The following is a 17,173-nucleotide window of genomic DNA, read 5'->3' on the forward strand; positions in this document are numbered from 1 at the left end:
GTGAACTTGTTCAAAAAACTTGTGCAGTAGATTTTTTTCTCAGCATTCTCGAATGAAATGGTCATTGCGGGAATCTTAAACTGATCTGGAATAAAGCTGTAAGTCGACTTCTGCAGGAGCTCTCCTGAGGAAAACATCCAGATTGATGTCCCGGGGTCTTTATGTATGAATGTTGCACAAACGGTTGTGATGCCCACATGTATCAAATTCTCATACGGTGTGCCGAAAACGTTCATTTGAGGTGCAGTGAGTGACTCGTTTGTAGATATCAACTATTAAATGAATGTGCCTCCGTGTGCTCTTTATGAGCATATCTGACTCGCATGTCGTTAAATTCCTCACTAGTGGCATCTTGTCATCATTTACGAGAGATCAGAGTGGAGAATCACATATTGGACATTCCTGCATCTAGCTGCATATTTAAGTAGAGGCGTGTCAGGGGAGGTGTCTCCTGTGCTCAATTCCTCCATGTATGAAGGGAAGGTTTGCAGAAACATGCATGTGTTTGATAAATCTGAATATTTCTTCTATGCATCTGCACTTATTTTGTCTCTACGACAACTTTCAGTAAGAAAACGACACATTGATCCATACATAAGGCCTCATTTCTGAAAACCACACCAATACTCGGTAAAGTTTACTGAAAAATTAATCTAAATCTGCCCACGTGCATTTTAATTTTAAATGATTTATTTTAGCAGTTTAAATCATGAACGTGAGGCGGTTGCCAAAGTTGTTTTAAGGCGAATTGAAGGGGATTTAATGTGTGTGCAGATGGGCAGCAGAATGACGTGCAAGACCAAGGAGCAGCGTGCACATAAACAGATCTTGATTTTCAAAAACACGCCACTCACACATGCTCACTGGGACAATAGAAAATTAGATAATTATTTATTTATGCAAGTTTGAATCTCAAGCCCGTTTTAAATGAATCTTTTTGTTTTATTTTCTTCACTCAGTGACCAACATAACATCATCCATCCGTTTGTCTCTTCATTAGTTTCCTTTACCTGTAAGTTCCTGTTCAGGCTCTTGGAGCTGGTGCCAATCTCCAAAAAATTTGTTTTTTCTCTGCAAAAAGAAGCTGAGAATTGTTTACTGATTTTTTTTTATTAAAAGTGCTATGCTAAAGAGCTCTAATCACACCGAGCGTCCGCCATTTTGAGACCAAAAAAACAGGAAAGGGAGACAACCCATGTCACGTCAAGGGGCCTCCCTCCCATTTTTCTTAAAGAGACACGGTGCTCGCTCCCTCACTATCCATCCTTGGGTTCAAACGGTTCTATACTGCCATCCAGTGGTCCAAAAAGGTACTACACACAAAAATTACCCAACATTTCTTCTTAAATTTGACAGTAGTTACTAATTATTGTCAAATTCATCATTCAATCATATTGTCAAACAATATTATCGTTTATTGCAATAATTTCTGAGACAGTCGCCCTGCAAAATTTGTTATTGTGACAGTCCTACTCTCATTGCCTTCGATGTGTCACATCAGTGTATGAATGTGATCTAAAGCACTGATTAATCTCTACAGATTCAGATTATCTTTGTAGAGATGTAGTAGGGTGCTGTATGAATGTGTGTGTGGAGGTAAATGAGGGCACAGATTCTAGTGTAAAGTGCTTTTAGTATCTTGATTGGACAGAAAGGTACCGTTCATTTTACCATTAAGCAAGTTTGTACATGACTGTTGCCTTCCTAAAGTTTGTTGCCTCCACAGTATTTTGTAGAAAGCTTGTTTGATTTATTTATTTATTTTTTTTTCAAACGTGTTTTTGCCAGAAGCAGCCCTCGGTGGTCTGAACACCAGCCGACGGTCTGCTGTGCTGTGCTGTTTTTTTGTCCGCCATGTTTTTCACTCTGAGCCTCTGTTGCTCACCAGCCAGAGCTCTGGTGCTTTCAGGTTGCTGCTGATCCACATGTGGCTCTGTTGGGCTGCTCGACCCATTTTAACCACTTCATCTGGTTCATTCTGTGATACTAATACTGCACAGACAATAGAGGTGTTTGTTTTTCTTACTGATGCTTGTAAAAGTGCCCTCTTCTTCCTTTAAAGAGTGTGAAACAGATTAGAAAGATTGACTTACTTGGACTTTATGCAGTCATCTCATGCATCATACAAAGTAAAACAACTGTAGATGAATATGAAAACACCTTTCTAGTGTTTTTAATGAGTCCTTTTTGTTTCTCATTCAGACAGCATCCTGTCATGAAGTTCCAGAAGTTGAGCCAGCGTTGAAGTTGATGCTGTCAGCGAGTCCAGCCTACGCTGCACTACACCCACGTCTTCAACACACGTTTTTGCTTTAGTTACTTGTCGTAGTTTCATCTCGGCTGCTGAATCCATCCCCAGAAAGTTTCTGAAGCTCTCCAAGTAAAGGCTTGGTCCTGTACCTGCAAGTATACCTTCTGGCTGTACATCAGCACCTCGGACTGCATTTTCTCAGTAGTCCTGCAGCCTTGCACCTTGAGCCATCACTGAAACCACCTTAACCACCTCCTGGGCTGAGCACAAGTTGTTGGTGAGGGCAGCTGTCCACCTGATCTGCCACAGTCATGTCCAGTCGACGTAAGGCTTCCACTCCCTGTATGATCCGGCCTGAGGTGACCCCAGTGGATCTGGATGAGAAGGAAGAAGAGTCGCACGACATGCAGGTACTTTCAATTCAGCAAATCAAAGTTCACTCATTTTTAAGGAGCTCTGTAATTTTTATACGCTTGTAGAAAGGTGGATGTGTCATGGTATATTCTTGGTTGTGGTATATTTGTGGTGTATTTGTGGTATATTTTGTGTTGTATTTTGTGTTGTATTTTGTGATGTATTTGTGGTGTATTTTGTGGTTTATTTTGTGGTGTATTTTTGTGATTATTTGTAGTTTATTTTGGGGTATATTTGGGGTGTATTTTGTGGTGTATTTGGGGTGTATTTTGTGGTTTATTTTGTGGTGTATTTTGTGATTATTTGTAGTTTATTTTGGGGTATATTTGGGGTGTATTTTGTGGTGTATTTTGTGGTGTATTTTGTGATGTATTTGTGGTGTATTTTGTGGTTTATTTTGGGGTGTATTTGTAGTTTATTTTGTGGTGTATTTGTGGTGTATTTGTGGTGTATTTTGGGGTTTATTTTGTGGTGTATTTTGTGGTTTATTTTGGGGTGTATTTTGGGGTGTATTTTGGGTGTATTTGGGGTGTATTTGTGTTGTATTTTGTGATGTATTTGTGGTGTATTTTGTGATGTATTTGTGGTGTATTTTGTGGTGTATTTGTGGTGTATTTTGTGGTGTATTTTGTGGTGTATTTTGTGGTTTATTTTGTGGTTTATTTTGTGGTGTATTTTGTGGTGTATTTGTGGTGTATTTGTGGTGTATTTTGGGGTGTATTTGGGGTTTATTTTGTGGTTTATTTTGGGGTGTATTTTGTGGTTTATTTTGGGGTGTATTTTGTGGTTTATTTTGGGGTGTATTTTGGGTGTATTTGTGTTGTATTTTGTGATGTATTTGTGGTGTATTTTGTGGTTTATTTTGGGGTGAATTTGGGGTTTATTTTGTGGTTTATTTTGTGGTGTATTTGTGTTGTATTTTGTGATGTATTTGTGGTGTATTTTGTGGTTTATTTTGTGGTGTATTTTGTGGTTTATTTTGTGGTGTATTTTGGGGTGTATTTGTGGTGTATTTGTGGTGTATTTTGTGTTGTATTTTGTGATGTATTTGGGGTGTATTTTGTGGATTATTTTGTGGTGTATTTGTGGTTTGTGGTATATTTGAATGTGTGGTCCATTGCCATAGATTGCTGTTTAATGGTTTGTCGACGGGCATATAATGTGCCATATGAGGTACTTTTGTTTGTCATATTGAATGTAAAATTGTAATTTTAGTTATTCTCGTCACTTATCTTGTATAGAATAACTTTAATTTCTTACAGTACTACTAGAAGTCCACACACCAAGCCGGCACGGTATAAACATGTCTGTTTGCAGATTTAACACCTGTCTGACTTCTGCCTCTTTCTTCTGCCAGACATCACAGAACCATGTTCAGGAGGCACCGATCACTACAGACCCATCTACTCAAGCAGAGCCATCCACGGACCTGGATCTAACTGGCAAGGCCTCAAACCCTCCCACGGGTCCGGACAAACCAGAAACTGAATCGCCAGACCCTTCCAAGCCTCAGCGCAGACAGCAGGGGGGCTACGAGTGCAAATACTGCACTTTTTCCACGCAGAATCTCAACACTTTCAAAGAACACGTGGATGCTAATCATCCAAACGTCATCCTCAACCCACTGTATCTGTGCGCCGTCTGCAACTTCAACACGAAGAAGTTCGACACCCTGACGGAGCACAACGAGAGATGTCACCCGGGAGAGAGCAACTTCAAATTCAAACGCATCAAAATGAACAATCAGACGATCTTGGAGCAGACGATTGAGGGCTGCAATAACAATGCAGTCGTGTACAACACGTCAGGCGTCCTCACGGGGAAAGGGGACGGACTGGGTACTAAGCAACTCGGCAAATCTGCCACGGTCAAAAACCAAAAAAACAAAATTATTTCAACCGACACCAAATGGACAGAGCCTCTTTTGGGTAAACTGACCTCTGATCTGGCCAAGAAACCAATCACTGCTCTAAATGTGAACGGGACGGTCATCATCCCCGAGTCGGCCCTCCTCGCAGCAGATGGTCTTTCTCACATCATGCCTTCTTTACAGCAGCCTATAAACTACACCCAGGTAGGAAGAACTCTTGAGAATACAAGGAATTTAACACAAAGACATTTTGTCTACCATACTAACTAAAACATTTCAAGGATCCAATGAGGGTGATGGTGAGTCTTGAGACTAATGCAGCTCTCATCATCTGCCATCAAATCCTTTTTGCACGCCCGTCGAAAGGCGTATATATTTTGGTATTGTCTATGTTCGTACTTACATCCGTAAACTTTCTTTTGTCCTGCGCATAACCTGATTATCTCGAGATAATTTAACAAATATTTATACACATATGGAGTATCATGTACACTTTTCATCACCCCAGCTTCAAGGACAAGGTCACAAATCAAGACCAGATATTATACAAGGTCTTTGTTGATCAGGTCATTGCCCTAGCTTACCATTGGGTAAATAATGTGCTGTATGCGGTACTCTTATCGTTAGAGCCTTCTAGTTCAGTGGTTCCCTGGTCCCTGAGGAACACCACCCTGCTCGTTTTAGTTGTCCCTCTTCTCCAACACACCTGATTTGAATGAATGGTGATTAACGGGCTTCTGCCAAACTTAATTAAACCCCTGAATCAGGTGTGTTGCAGCCGGGAAACAACTAAAGCATGCAGGATGGTGTTCCTCAAGGACCAGAGTTGGGAACCACTCTAGTTTCCAGTGTTTGACTCTTTTAGACCAGGAAAATGCAGAAGTTGATGTCAAAATAAATTACCAGCTGTCATTTAATTTGTAACAGTCGAGGAAAAATAAAAACCTCTGTGACTCGTTTTGTTTCAGGTGCCGAAGATCGCAGTGCCCCTCAACACAACCAAATACAACCCCTCGCTGGACGACAACCTGACGCTCATCTCGTCCTTCAACAAGTTTCCCTACCCGACACAAGCCGAGCTCTCGTGGCTCACCGCGGCCTCGAAACACCCCGAGGAGCAAATCAAAGTCTGGTTCACCACGCAGAGACTCAAACAGGGCATCAGCTGGTCTCCTGAGGAGGTATTCAGATCGTTTGTGATGTTTTAGATCCTGGGTTTCTCTCAGGTGGGGCTAAACTAATGCTTCTGTGATAATATTCAAATAATAGATGTTTGTTGGTGAATGTATACGTTTTCTCACATTTATTAAGTCTTATGTAGGTGTTACACTTTAACTTTAGCTAATTTAAGACATATAATTATTTAGAGTAAAAAAGCACAACAGAAAACACCTCTCTGCCACTGGCCAGCGTTCTCGGCCATGCCCACTTCTCTTCTGCAGAGCGGAGATATGACATGCTGCAGGAGGAAGCTCCTACTGAAATAAAAAACCCATGCCGATCGTGTGGCTCATCCATCAATCAGCCAGTTGTGTGTCATGTCCAGTCTTCTTTTTAAAAACCACAATAGAGTGAATCCGCGAAAAACGAACCGCGAAGTAGCGAGGGACTACTGTAAACATAGCTGTTGTTTTTGTATTACAGTATTTTGTTTGTTTTTTTTGCAATAAATGTGGGTACTTGGAAGTGCTAATAGCAGCAGCTAGCTGTAGAACTTCCAGTGCAGCTGGCAGGAATATTTTTAAAATAACAATTTAGCCATATCCTGTGAAATTGACAGCAATTTGAACAGTTTTTATGAATGTCTATGAATCTCTGCAGATTAATTTAAAATCAGTTCAATTCAAAAATACTTTATTGATCCCAAAGAGAAATTAAATGTTGTTGTAGCTCATCATTCTGGTTTCATTAAGAGTTGTTCTAGATGCTGATGGCTTTGGGCAGGAAGGATCTGCAGCAGTTCATCCCACAGCAGATCTGAAGAAACTGGCTGCAGATGCCGATCCGTCCACCCAGACCCAGCAGACCTATTGGTCCTCTTGATTAGAGGCCAGTCTAAGGATCCCTACTTCCAAAGTGAATCACTGCCAGCTTGAAGCTATTTCAGTCTTCAACATTTCATAACATTTTATGGAAATGCTGATATTTAAATCTCTTCATTATTGTCAATGTCACATTGCACATTTATTCAGGAAGAAAAATAACTTTCTGGTGTCGGTGCTACAGCTAGCTGCTGCTAGTTTAACCTGCAAACACCAAAGGATTTGATGTAAATAACCGTGTATTATGAAAAAGACAGGTTTATGAATGAACTTTTCATGAACTGCTATGAAACCTTTGAGGCTGGAGTTGTTTTAAAATGTCAGGGACCTCTTGTTATTGACGTTATTGCTAGCTGTTAGCTCGTCGGTCCTGTTGGATGTAAACTCAGGTCATGTAAAGCGTTATCTGCAACAGGTTAGATATTCGATTAGATGGAACATTTCCACAGAATCTTACTAAACTGTCTGACTTATTACATTTAAGACCTTTGATAACAGGATAAATAAAAGCTAAACATTATGGTAATTTACTCATTTTATTTTAGAGAGCTTTTAGTTGTCATTAGTTTACAATTATTTCAGGTTAGTTTGCAAAAGTTCTTTCTTTTCATTAATAAAATAAAACTCCATCCACTTTAGATAGAGGGCGAAACGTCTCTATTAAAAAGAAACTGTCCAGATGACCTGACTGAGAATTATTGGATTTGATACTTGGATGATTGAGCATGAACTTTGTTCTCTGTCCACTTTGTTTGTTCGGGTGCTCGACACATATTTCATGTAATCTCTTCTTCTTCTGACAGGTGGAGGAGGCCAGGAAGAAGATGTTTAACGGTACCATCTCCTCCGTACCTCAGACTCTGACTGTGGTGGCTCCGCAGCTCAACTCCCACTCATCCGGCAGCCATTCCTCCCACAGCTCCAAGCCCCTGCAGCCGGGGGCCTCCGTCCTCCAGTCCCTCCCCTGTCAGATTCTGGGACGGACCAGCCTCGTGCTGACTCCTGTGGCCAACGGCTCGACGGTCACCTGCGCACCGCTGGCACTCACGGTGGCAAACCAGGTAGAAAACCAGACCAGAGGTCCATTTATGGAAACCAGAACCACAGCAGCTTCTTTAATTTCCCTCGTCAACCTGATGCCAGGAGCTTGTTCTCCATGATTCCCACAGGTGGTGCAGTCGCTCAAGCGGCCCCTGGCCACGCCCGTCATCTCCTCAGAGAGTAAACGACCCTCCATCATTCAGACCATCTCCGCACCGACAGCCACGTCCAAACTGGCTTCACCCAAAACGCTGAATTTCACTGTCGACCCCAACAAGACCGCCGAGCAGCTGTCAGTGCTGAGGTCCAGCTACATGCAGTGTCCTTTCCCCGAGGAAGATGAGGTAAGAATAAGTGAGTGGAAAGGGATTTTTTTAGTGACGATGCAGAAGTAAACGTTTAGTTTTGTTGCTTTTTTATCACGAGTATGCACCACTGATTCTTTCCTTTATTGCTGCGTAATGTGGCAGGTCTACAGGCTGATCGAGACCACCGGACTGTCCAGAGGGGAGATAAAGAAGTGGTTCAGTGAACAAAGGCTCCTCAATATCAAAAGTATGTGATGGGGTCAGCTGAACTGATGGCACACTCATCAAAATATTAATTTCTATGATTTTCAGAAACTTGATTTAGGTCTTTGAGATTGAAATCAGCTCGGAGATTTAAAATTATCTTTAGGTTCTTCACTGTTTCTTCTGTGTGTCTCTTGGAGGTGCTGCTGCCCCACCTGTGCTGGTGAAAGCAGAGGCAGTGCCACCAGTTAAAGACAGTCCCGTCAGGAAGGTGGTGCTGAGCCAGTTCCCTCTGCTGGAGAGGGTGAAGGGGAAGACGTCGGAGCAGCTCAACGCCCTGGAGGAGAGTTTCCAGAGAAGCTGCTCTCCAGCAGACACAGAGCTCGGTAAAAACCTAAATCCATCCTCAGGCATGCAAACTTCTTAACCATTTTCCTCCTAAAAGCACAAGTAAGGAGATGAATACTATTTTACTAAATCTAAACCAACTGTACCAACAGCAAAGTGAAGGCAGGAAACCCACATTATCCATGATCCCTTCCTTCCTGATTTTGCACAACGATTGATTATTCTAAGATTTAAAAATCTGTATTACTGTTTTTATTAGGAATGTTGTTGGGCGTGAGACACAGGTGTGCAGTTACCATGGAAACCACTTAACGAGCCACTGGAGGCAGAATCAGAATTTGTCATTGTGCAGAAACCTTATCCTCCCATGCAAAATTAAAAAGGAACAAAACAAATATAAAAGGATTAAATAAAAATAAACTGGTTTGATCTTGGTTCTTTTCCTTTTCTTATACAATTCATACATCAAAATAAAAACGTGGTTAGCTTAGATTATTACAAAAGTAAATGGTAAATGGACTGTACTTACAGCACCTTTCTATCTTATCAAGACACACAAAGCTCTTTACAACACAATCTGTGCCTCATTTACTCATTCATACAGCACTCTACTAGATCTCTACAAAGAATAATCAGAGCTTTATCATATTCATACACTGATGGGACACACATCAGAGCCAATGAGGGGTTCAGTGTCTTGCCCAGGGACACTTCAGCATGTGACTGCTGGTGGAATCGAACCCCCAACTCTCGCATTGGAGGACGACTGCTCTAACCACTCAGCCACAGCCACCCCAGAGTCCCCAAAGTAAGTCTCAAATGACTTTGTTCCCCATCACTTCCTGATGTGTCAGGTCAGTGTCAGGAGGGCTGTGATCAGTCTTACATCGGGGAAACTAAACAGCCACTGGCCAAAAGGATGGTCCAGCACAGAAGATCAACATCATCAGGCCAGGACTCTGCGGTCTACACTCATCTCCAGGCCAGCGGTCACTCTTTCAGGGATGAAGATGTTCACATCCTGGATAGAGAGGAACGATGGTTTGAGAGAGGAGTAAAGGAGACCATCTTTGTGAAAAGAAATCATCCATCATTAAATGGGTGGAGGCCTACGTGTTCAACTGTCCCCCTCTTACAATGCTGTGATTGCTAGTATCACTCAGCCCTCTGTGAGTAGTAAACACCCATCAGTGTGCTAATGATCCATTGTTAGGCTGATGGTCCTTCTTGAGCATGTGATCAGCTGGTTTTGGTTGTCAGCAGCAAAACTGGTTGATCCACTCTGAGAAGGTGCTATTTAAGAGACTGAACTGAATACAGCACCTCAGACTGAAGAAGTCTCTCGAACGAGAGACGAAACGTTTCTACATTTTTTTGTTGATTTGCTTTGTTTTTTTGTTTTTTTTTTGAATGTCCAGAGGACCAGATTTAACTTTTTTAGACTCATCTCCAAAACTACAAACATTCACTATTCAAATCCCTCAGTGGCAGTGGACGTGGGCTTGTTGTCTTTTAACAGAGAGGATGTTGGTTTGCAGCAGTAGCTTCGTTGTTGGTTATTTTATGCTCCTCCAGTTGGTTTATTTAGCTGTTTGTTGTGTTCATGTCAGATTCAGCTGTAAATTTCACATTTTATGTTTAAATTACTCAAAAATGAAGTTAACTTCGTGTGAACTAATGTTTGTTGTCTCTGGAGGAGCCCCCTGTTCGTCTCTTGTAGGTGCCTTTGTGACAGGAGTAGCAGAAATATTTTGTCACAAGTCTCCTTTTTTAAGATTTCCTGGAGGGTCAGTGAGATCTGTGGTTTTCAGACAGGAACTCCTTCGACTCATCTGATCTTATAAACTCTGTTTTGCTGCAGACCAGCTGGCCCGGGAGACCAGGCTGTCCAGGACGGAGGTGGACTGCTGGTTTTCAGAGCGCAGGGCGCTGAGGGACAACATGGAGAAGGTTTTACTCACCATGACCTCCAAGAACTCTGAGGACAAGCTGGAGCGAGCAGGAGCAGCGCTGCTGAACGGGGCTTCTCACCCAAAGCAGGATGGGAAGTCTCCTCGCTCTTCTCCTCACCCACCTGTCCTCTTGTCGTCCTCCTCCACCTCCACCTCCCCTCCTGTGCTCGCAGTCTCCTCCCCTCAGCCTCTAACACATTCCTCCTCAACATCTCCTCCCGTCCTCAACTCGTCCTGCTCCTCTTCTCCTCCTCCTCCCTCGTTGCTGTCTGCCTCCACAAACACTACAGCCGTCTCCGGTCAGTCCCTGGCTCTGCTCAGGGAGGTGAGTCAGTGTTTTTATCCAGGTCAGCTGTTGTGTGCAGTTTGAATTGGCTGTTAATGAAATAAACGTTTAATTCTCTTTGATGACGTCACCTGATTTAAAGGTCAAAACTGACTGAAATGAGCAAAGTGTGTTTAAAGTTCAAGTTTAATCAAGCTTTTTTATTGCCCACTGCTCAAAGGCAAAAGCGAACAATGTTTTTGCTTCATCGTGTGCAGGTTAGTGTCTGTTAGCAAAATGTCTTATGAACAACTGAATGCTTTTTATTAAAACTCTCAGAAAGTAATCATAGGATGCACATCTACCACTGACTTTTGAAGTTAACCCAGTTCAAGATGGCTGCCACAGCCAGATGCAATGACAGAATAAAAATAGCTATAATTTAGTCGTATTTACAGAAACTGAGCTAAGATATGGTGTGGTAGTAGCTGGGAGTCATTTAAACGTGCACTCTGAGTTCGACGACGTGCACCATTGCTCAACACACAACATTATTTTCAAGGTTTAACCAAAAAGGTTCAGGATTCTTTATTTGTATCACATGTGGTACATGAGGTGGAACGAAATTGTGTACACATGGTCCCAGTTGCACCCAAAATGGCAAAAATATACAGTGTAAAAAGAAACCGTAAATAAGGATCTAAGATATAAACTAAGATATACGCTAAACGAACGCCCAACGGTACATTAAATGTCTAAGATATGCACTAGTCACTAATGATGCAAAACGATACACTGAATAACAGCAGCTCAAACCTGAGTGTTTGTGGGTGGATGAGTACGAATGAATGAGTACAGCAGCATGAAATCAGCAGCATGTATCAGCAGCACATGTCACCAATACAAGTGGCAGTACAGTGATTTTTTACTACAGTGATTATTCTGGTTAGAGATTCACGAGTCTAACAGCCTCAGGGTAGAAGCTGTTCCTCGGTCTAGTGGTTCTACACTTAATGCTCCTCAACCTCCTTCCTGAGGGGAGCGGGGCAAAAAGTGTGTGTGCTGGGTGAGTGGGGTCCTTCATGATGCAGGTGGCTCTCTTCCTGCATCTGGAGGTGTAGATGTCTGTGATGGTGGGGAGACTGACTCCAACAGACTTCTGTGCAGCCTTCACCACTCTCTGCAGAGTTTTTCTTTCTGCAGCTACAAGCTAGAGCTACAGATCCTTCATTTCTCAACATAAAATAATTTGTCTAAAAGTCAGGCATGAAAGGCAGCGGGTGATGTGCGTTCCTTCAAGGAAAACAAGGTCTTCAGTTGAGTCTGGGCCATCTTTTTCACTAACTCTTTACTGAAACAGTTTTCCCAGCAGAACTAGAGGCTCCTTTCTGTTTCTGCACCTGTTGTTTGTTCACGCTGCTCATTTGTTTTCCCAACAGATGTTCTGCAGAACCCAGTGGCCGTCTCCAGAGGAGTACAGCCAGCTGGAAGTCCAAACCAACCTGGGACGCACCGACATCGTGCGCTGGTTCAAGGACCACCGCTCAGCACTGAAGAACGGCGAGGCTCTGGACTGGATGGAAGGTTTCCAAAACTTTGTAGATCAGCAGAAAGCGGGCCGGCATCAGAACGGCCAGAGTTCTGAAAACAGCCAGAGTGTGTCCTTGGAGGTCAAGGCTGTGAAGGGTGAGTCTGTGCGTGGGAGAATATTGTTTTTTTTTTAATTGAATCGTTGTGTTTTACCTAAAGTCTGACATCTCAGCTGTTGTCTTTGCTCATCCTTCAGCTCTGTGTGCAGCAGAGGAGGATCATGGGAACAAAGCAGCTCCAGACCAAGAGAGAGGCCACTGGTTGAGTGACAGACTAACACAGGGAGTTACAGACCTGAGCCGGACCCGGCAGGACCAGAACTGCTCTCCTGATGCTGACAAAGGAAGGTGAGGGAGGAAAGTCTGATGTTAAATGTTTTTACAACACGTGTGTTTGGTTTCTGGGATACTCCATACTTTAGTTTTCAGATCAACTACATATAAATGTGGGAAAGTTTAATGTACTTTAATCATCCCATGTATATTTGTACAACCCCAGTTTTGAAAAATTTGGAACATTGTATAAATTTATGAACACCATCCAGAACCTCTGCCGTCTTCTCTGGACCAAAGTTAATTTGAAACAGACCAACACAAACTGGAGAACCGTTCTGTGCTCCGATGGATCCACATCTGAAATTCTGTTTTGGAAACAACACATTTTTAGTTCTTCGGACTATAAAAAAGACAGGGACCTGTTATCTGCTTCAAAAGGCTGCCTCACTGTTGGTATGGGGGTGCATCGGGAAAGGCTCCATCACTGCAGAAAAGTACTTCCAGGTTTTAGAACATCTACTCTCATCCAGCAAAACTCCACTTATTTTTACAGCTTTTTGTTGCTTCTGTCCCACTTTTTTTTTTATGTGTTGTTGCCATAAAATTCAAAATTGTCTTAATTTTCTTCCCACAAATAGTATAATTTCTTAGTTTAAACACTTGATACGTTTTATTAAGTAAAAAAAGGTTTATGTGATTTTCATATTACATTATTTACATTTTACACACTTTCAGAGGTGAGGTTGTAAACAGACAACAGTAAGTGAGAAATGCACTGACCCTAAGACAAATATGTGTTCTGTGTGTCTGATCGCACCGTTCAGAGGTTCAGTCCCTCTGTTAGCAGAACGCTCAGACCCGGGTCCAGCCGTGAAGGTCTGGAGTCCTGTAGAGATCCTGAAGTTCCAGCTTGGTTTCCATCTGGCGTTGATGTCACACTGCTGTTCCTGGAAGTGTGGTGTTCTCAAAAGTCTCGTTTTGTTTCCAGGTGGGTAAAGGTCACGGTGGACGATGGGGAGGAGACGGGGGGAGGACAGGACGGACAGAGGCTGGCAGTGGACACTGACCTCTTGACTCCGGAGCAAACGGGGAGGGTCACGGGCTGACGGTGGGTTGAACCTGACAAACTAATCTGTGGTCAGAAATCTTAAAAACAAGATGTTTCCCTTTTTTTTTGTAAATTATTTGTTTTTTAATAAATCATCAGTTTAGCTAACAACTAATTTCACATCACTGACTCTTGTTGTAAAAACCATGTTGCACATCTTCCCTGCTCAGAAGCAAAAAGTGAAAGGTTCACATGGTTACTGCTGTGGGGGTTTCAGGCTCTTCACGCAGTGCATGCTGGGAAGTTTTCCAGCCATCTGTGACTCTCAACAGGACAAACTGTAGAGAGTAAATCGATGGCGGGACTCTGAGAGCCTCGTGACTTGGCTTGAGTGAACGGTGAACTGTTCCTTTAAGACGACGCAGCTGCAGCAGCACAGGAAGTGGCTGCTGGGTAATTACCTCTGATTGGTCCTCCAGTGAGATGGTGTGCACCATCATTACTGTCAAACGTCTGGGCTGGAGCACCTCATTAGATGGTGGGGGAAAGAATAAAGACGTCAATAGCAACCATTTTTTATTATAATTTGTGTTTTCATCACCAGCGGTTTGTTTCACCTCCATAACTGAAAAATGGATCACAAATAAAACTTTCAAAATATTTATAAATGATTGAATTAAAGGCCTAGCCCTCCTTGAAGGAATGCCTATCGCCCACCAGCTTTCTTTGCAGTTTTGGACTCCGATCAGTTTGTGTTGGGAAATGATGGAGTAACTGTAAAGCTGCTCCGGTAAAACCTGACATACACGATCTCATGCTATGACAAGATGCCTCGTCAGAGTTTGTGATGTGTATCACTCTCAGCTACTACCACACCAAGATCCATCTCTGTATTTGAAAAACTGACTGATCTGTTGCCATTTCTGTGTTGGTTAACGTTGATTACCGGGGCGTCCATCTTGAATCCACTCCAAAGGTTAATCAGGTCTAGCTGTATGTTTACTGAATCATTTCTCATTTCATTAGTTTGTCCTGTTCATGAGATATTTTGCTAACAGAAAGGGTTGACTCCAACAGTTAATGCTAAAAATTTAAGCAAAGCTCTCGTGTGATGAGCAGTCCCTGAAATTGCAACAATTTAGTCATTTTGCACACGTTGTGATTGACTGCCGCGGCCATCTTGAGGTGTGGCTTCAAAATTAGTCAGCCGGAGAATTACATCCAGTGATTATTTCCTGTAAAATCTGTCCCTTGGTTCAAGAGAATTTTTGCTAACACAGGCAGAAACATTATTGCCGGCAGGCGAGAAGTACTGTTGAATATTTCATCCAGAGTTATTTTCAGTCTGCATTTCTGTCTGACTCTTCCAGGTGGAGGAAGTGTTTTAATGCGGCCGCAGTGGGACGATTCGAGACAACTGATCGGTGATGCGACTGTCCCTTCGTCCGTCTGTCCGTTCGTCCGTCCGTCCGTCAGGGGCGTGATCCCTCAGCTCCGGGGACAAACGCTGGCATCAGGAGGAGTGCCAAAGCTGGACTTGCTGCATCGCACTCGCATTTAAAACGATCGACGTCTCTGTAAATATTTTTCTGTTTTACAGAAAAAAAAAGCTGCTGGAAGGACAAGATTGATCTTTTTTTTATGCCTGAATGTTGCCCTAAAACCTGGAATGTTTTTTATTTTTTATTTTTCTTGTTTATAAATCTGAAATTGAGTACTTAAAATCATGTTTTACTCCGTACGAGTAGATTTTGAGAACGTTTTCTGGTAGATATTCTAGATGCCTTGATGGAGTCCAGCAGTGAAAGTGGACAACCTGGGACTGTCTGAGGACTTGTCCAGTCTGAGCACAGCTGGACTGGATGATTGCAGAACCGAATGTTGACATTTGTGCCGTACAGAAATGATAAATGAGAGAATGCAGGTTCTGTTGGGTCACACCGCGCTGCCTTTTCCAGCTCAAACTGTAGTTTCCTGTCCGCTTCAGGCGAACGTGAGATTTCCCTCTGCAGCCTGAACTCTTCTCACCTGAACTTGTTCCAAGCCTTTTTGTGCAAATGCTACTTTCATGGACGCTAAGGAACAGCTGTGTCTGAGGTGTTCATGTGCTCAGTCTTTAAAAGCACCTCGGTTTCTGTTCGGGCCTTTTTAAGGTGGGATTTCTGCGCTCGTACTCAAAAAGTGGGGGTTCACGAATGTCTGCTGTGTTCTGACAAACTACACAAAGCATTTAGAATGTCACTGCAGCCATTTTGAATGTTCAACTCGTCCAGAAAAGAGAATTTAATCGGATCTTTGTTTTGCGTCGATCAGATCCTGATGTTTGAGTTCTATTTCATCCCTACTGACCGTCAGAGGGCGGTGCTGAAACCACTGAATGTTCCCTTCGCGCATGCGCCGTTCGAGTAGTAATTCAAACAGTCACAGCTGTGACACATCCGATGATAATCAGAGACTATATAGCTTGACATCATCCGAAGCTCTGCTCCTGCTTTCACCGTTGTCGGATGCCCAACTGCCCGTTGGCTGGAGTAGCGTGTTCGCCCTCCTAGGGGCTGTGACAGTTTAGTCTGCGTTCAAGGTATTTCTGCTGGTTGCTGGGGACGATGGCGGGTTTTTGCACACACACACCAACTTAGAGCATCTGATTACTGTGTGTGATTCAACACTGGTGAGTAGTCGCTTTACTTGTGTTTTGCCAAAGTTAGTTAGCGGTAGCTAACTAACTTCCTCATTGAGATCCTCATTGCTAGGTTAGAGCAGTGGGTGGGCCTCACATGGTCAGCCCTCAAATGGTTTAGATCCTACCTAGCTGACAGTTCCTTTTGTCTCCATCAAAGATTTTAGTTCAGCATCGGCAGCGCTTAAATGGGGGATACCGCAGGGGTTCATCCTCGGTCCCCTTCTGTTTTCTTTATACTGATGCCACTAGGTGCTATTTTCCGGAAACACAACATACCCTTTCACTTCTACTCAGATGACTGTCAAATTTACTTCCCCCTAAGACACAATGGTACATGCTCTATTCAACCTCTGCTTGACTGCCTGGCTGACATCAGGGACTGGATGGCTTTAAATTTCTTAAGTTTCAATGAGAAGAAGTCTAAAGTCATGTTGTTTCCTCCCAACGACACAATCATCATCCACTGCATCGACCTTTCCGCTCTAGCCCCATTAGAGAAACAAAGAGTCACTAATCTGGGAGTGATAATGGATCCTTCCATGAAACTTAACAGTCATGTAAACATGATTGTTAAATCCTGTTTTTTCCAGCTGAGGCGGCCGTCTAAGCTGAAGCCCATATTGTTCAAAAATAACCTGAAGACAGTAATACACGCATTCATAACATCCAGGCTTGATTACTGCAAATCGCTCCTGTTTGGTATCAGTCAGACCACCTTTGCTAGACTACAACTGGTCCAGAATGCAGCAGCCCGATTTTTAACCAGTACAGGCAAAAGAGAGCACATTACACCTGTTTTGTCTGCCCTGCACTGGCTACCAGTTCACCTTCAAATCCAGTTCAAAATACTCCTGTATGTTTATAAATCACTGAACAGCTCTG

The 17,173-nt window shown here is 42.9% G+C and overlaps 2 protein-coding genes across 2 annotated transcripts in view; both read left to right on the plus strand.

The window, feature by feature from the left end:
• Positions 1 to 2,361: 2,361 nt before the first annotated feature.
• Positions 2,362 to 15,097, plus strand: LOC119409521 (zinc fingers and homeoboxes protein 2). Its single transcript, XM_037676416.1, has 12 exons — positions 2,362 to 2,661; positions 4,023 to 4,739; positions 5,504 to 5,716; positions 7,381 to 7,638; positions 7,747 to 7,962; positions 8,089 to 8,173; positions 8,331 to 8,516; positions 10,340 to 10,755; positions 12,135 to 12,381; positions 12,482 to 12,632; positions 13,549 to 13,668; positions 14,979 to 15,097. The coding sequence occupies exons 1-11, from the start codon at positions 2,563 to 2,565 to the stop codon at positions 13,664 to 13,666; spliced, it is 2,706 nt and encodes a 901-aa protein (XP_037532344.1). The 5' UTR covers positions 2,362 to 2,562; the 3' UTR covers positions 13,667 to 13,668; positions 14,979 to 15,097.
• A 1,018-nt stretch (positions 15,098 to 16,115) lies between these two features.
• derl1 (derlin 1) overlaps positions 16,116 to 17,173 on the plus strand; it is a 16,883-nt gene continuing 15,825 nt past the window's right edge. Inside the window, exon 1 of the mRNA XM_037677292.1 lies at positions 16,116 to 16,139. Coding sequence (XP_037533220.1) covers positions 16,116 to 16,139 — 24 coding nt within the window. The remainder of the gene's footprint in view (positions 16,140 to 17,173) is intronic.

Source organism: Nematolebias whitei, chromosome 5, assembly GCF_014905685.2.
Source record: "Nematolebias whitei isolate Nwh7 chromosome 5, NemWhi1, whole genome shotgun sequence".
Classification (NCBI taxonomy): Eukaryota; Metazoa; Chordata; class Actinopteri; order Cyprinodontiformes; family Rivulidae; genus Nematolebias; species Nematolebias whitei.

Coding starts and splice junctions, on each gene's coding strand:
- LOC119409521 (XM_037676416.1), top strand. CDS start 2,563: ATGTCCAGTCGACGTAAGGCTTCCACTCCCTGTATGATCCGGCCTGAG. Junction 2,662..4,022: donor AAGAGTCGCACGACATGCAG/GTACTTTCAATT, acceptor TTCTTCTGCCAG/ACATCACAGAACCATGTTCA. Junction 4,740..5,503: donor AGCCTATAAACTACACCCAG/GTAGGAAGAACT, acceptor GTTTTGTTTCAG/GTGCCGAAGATCGCAGTGCC.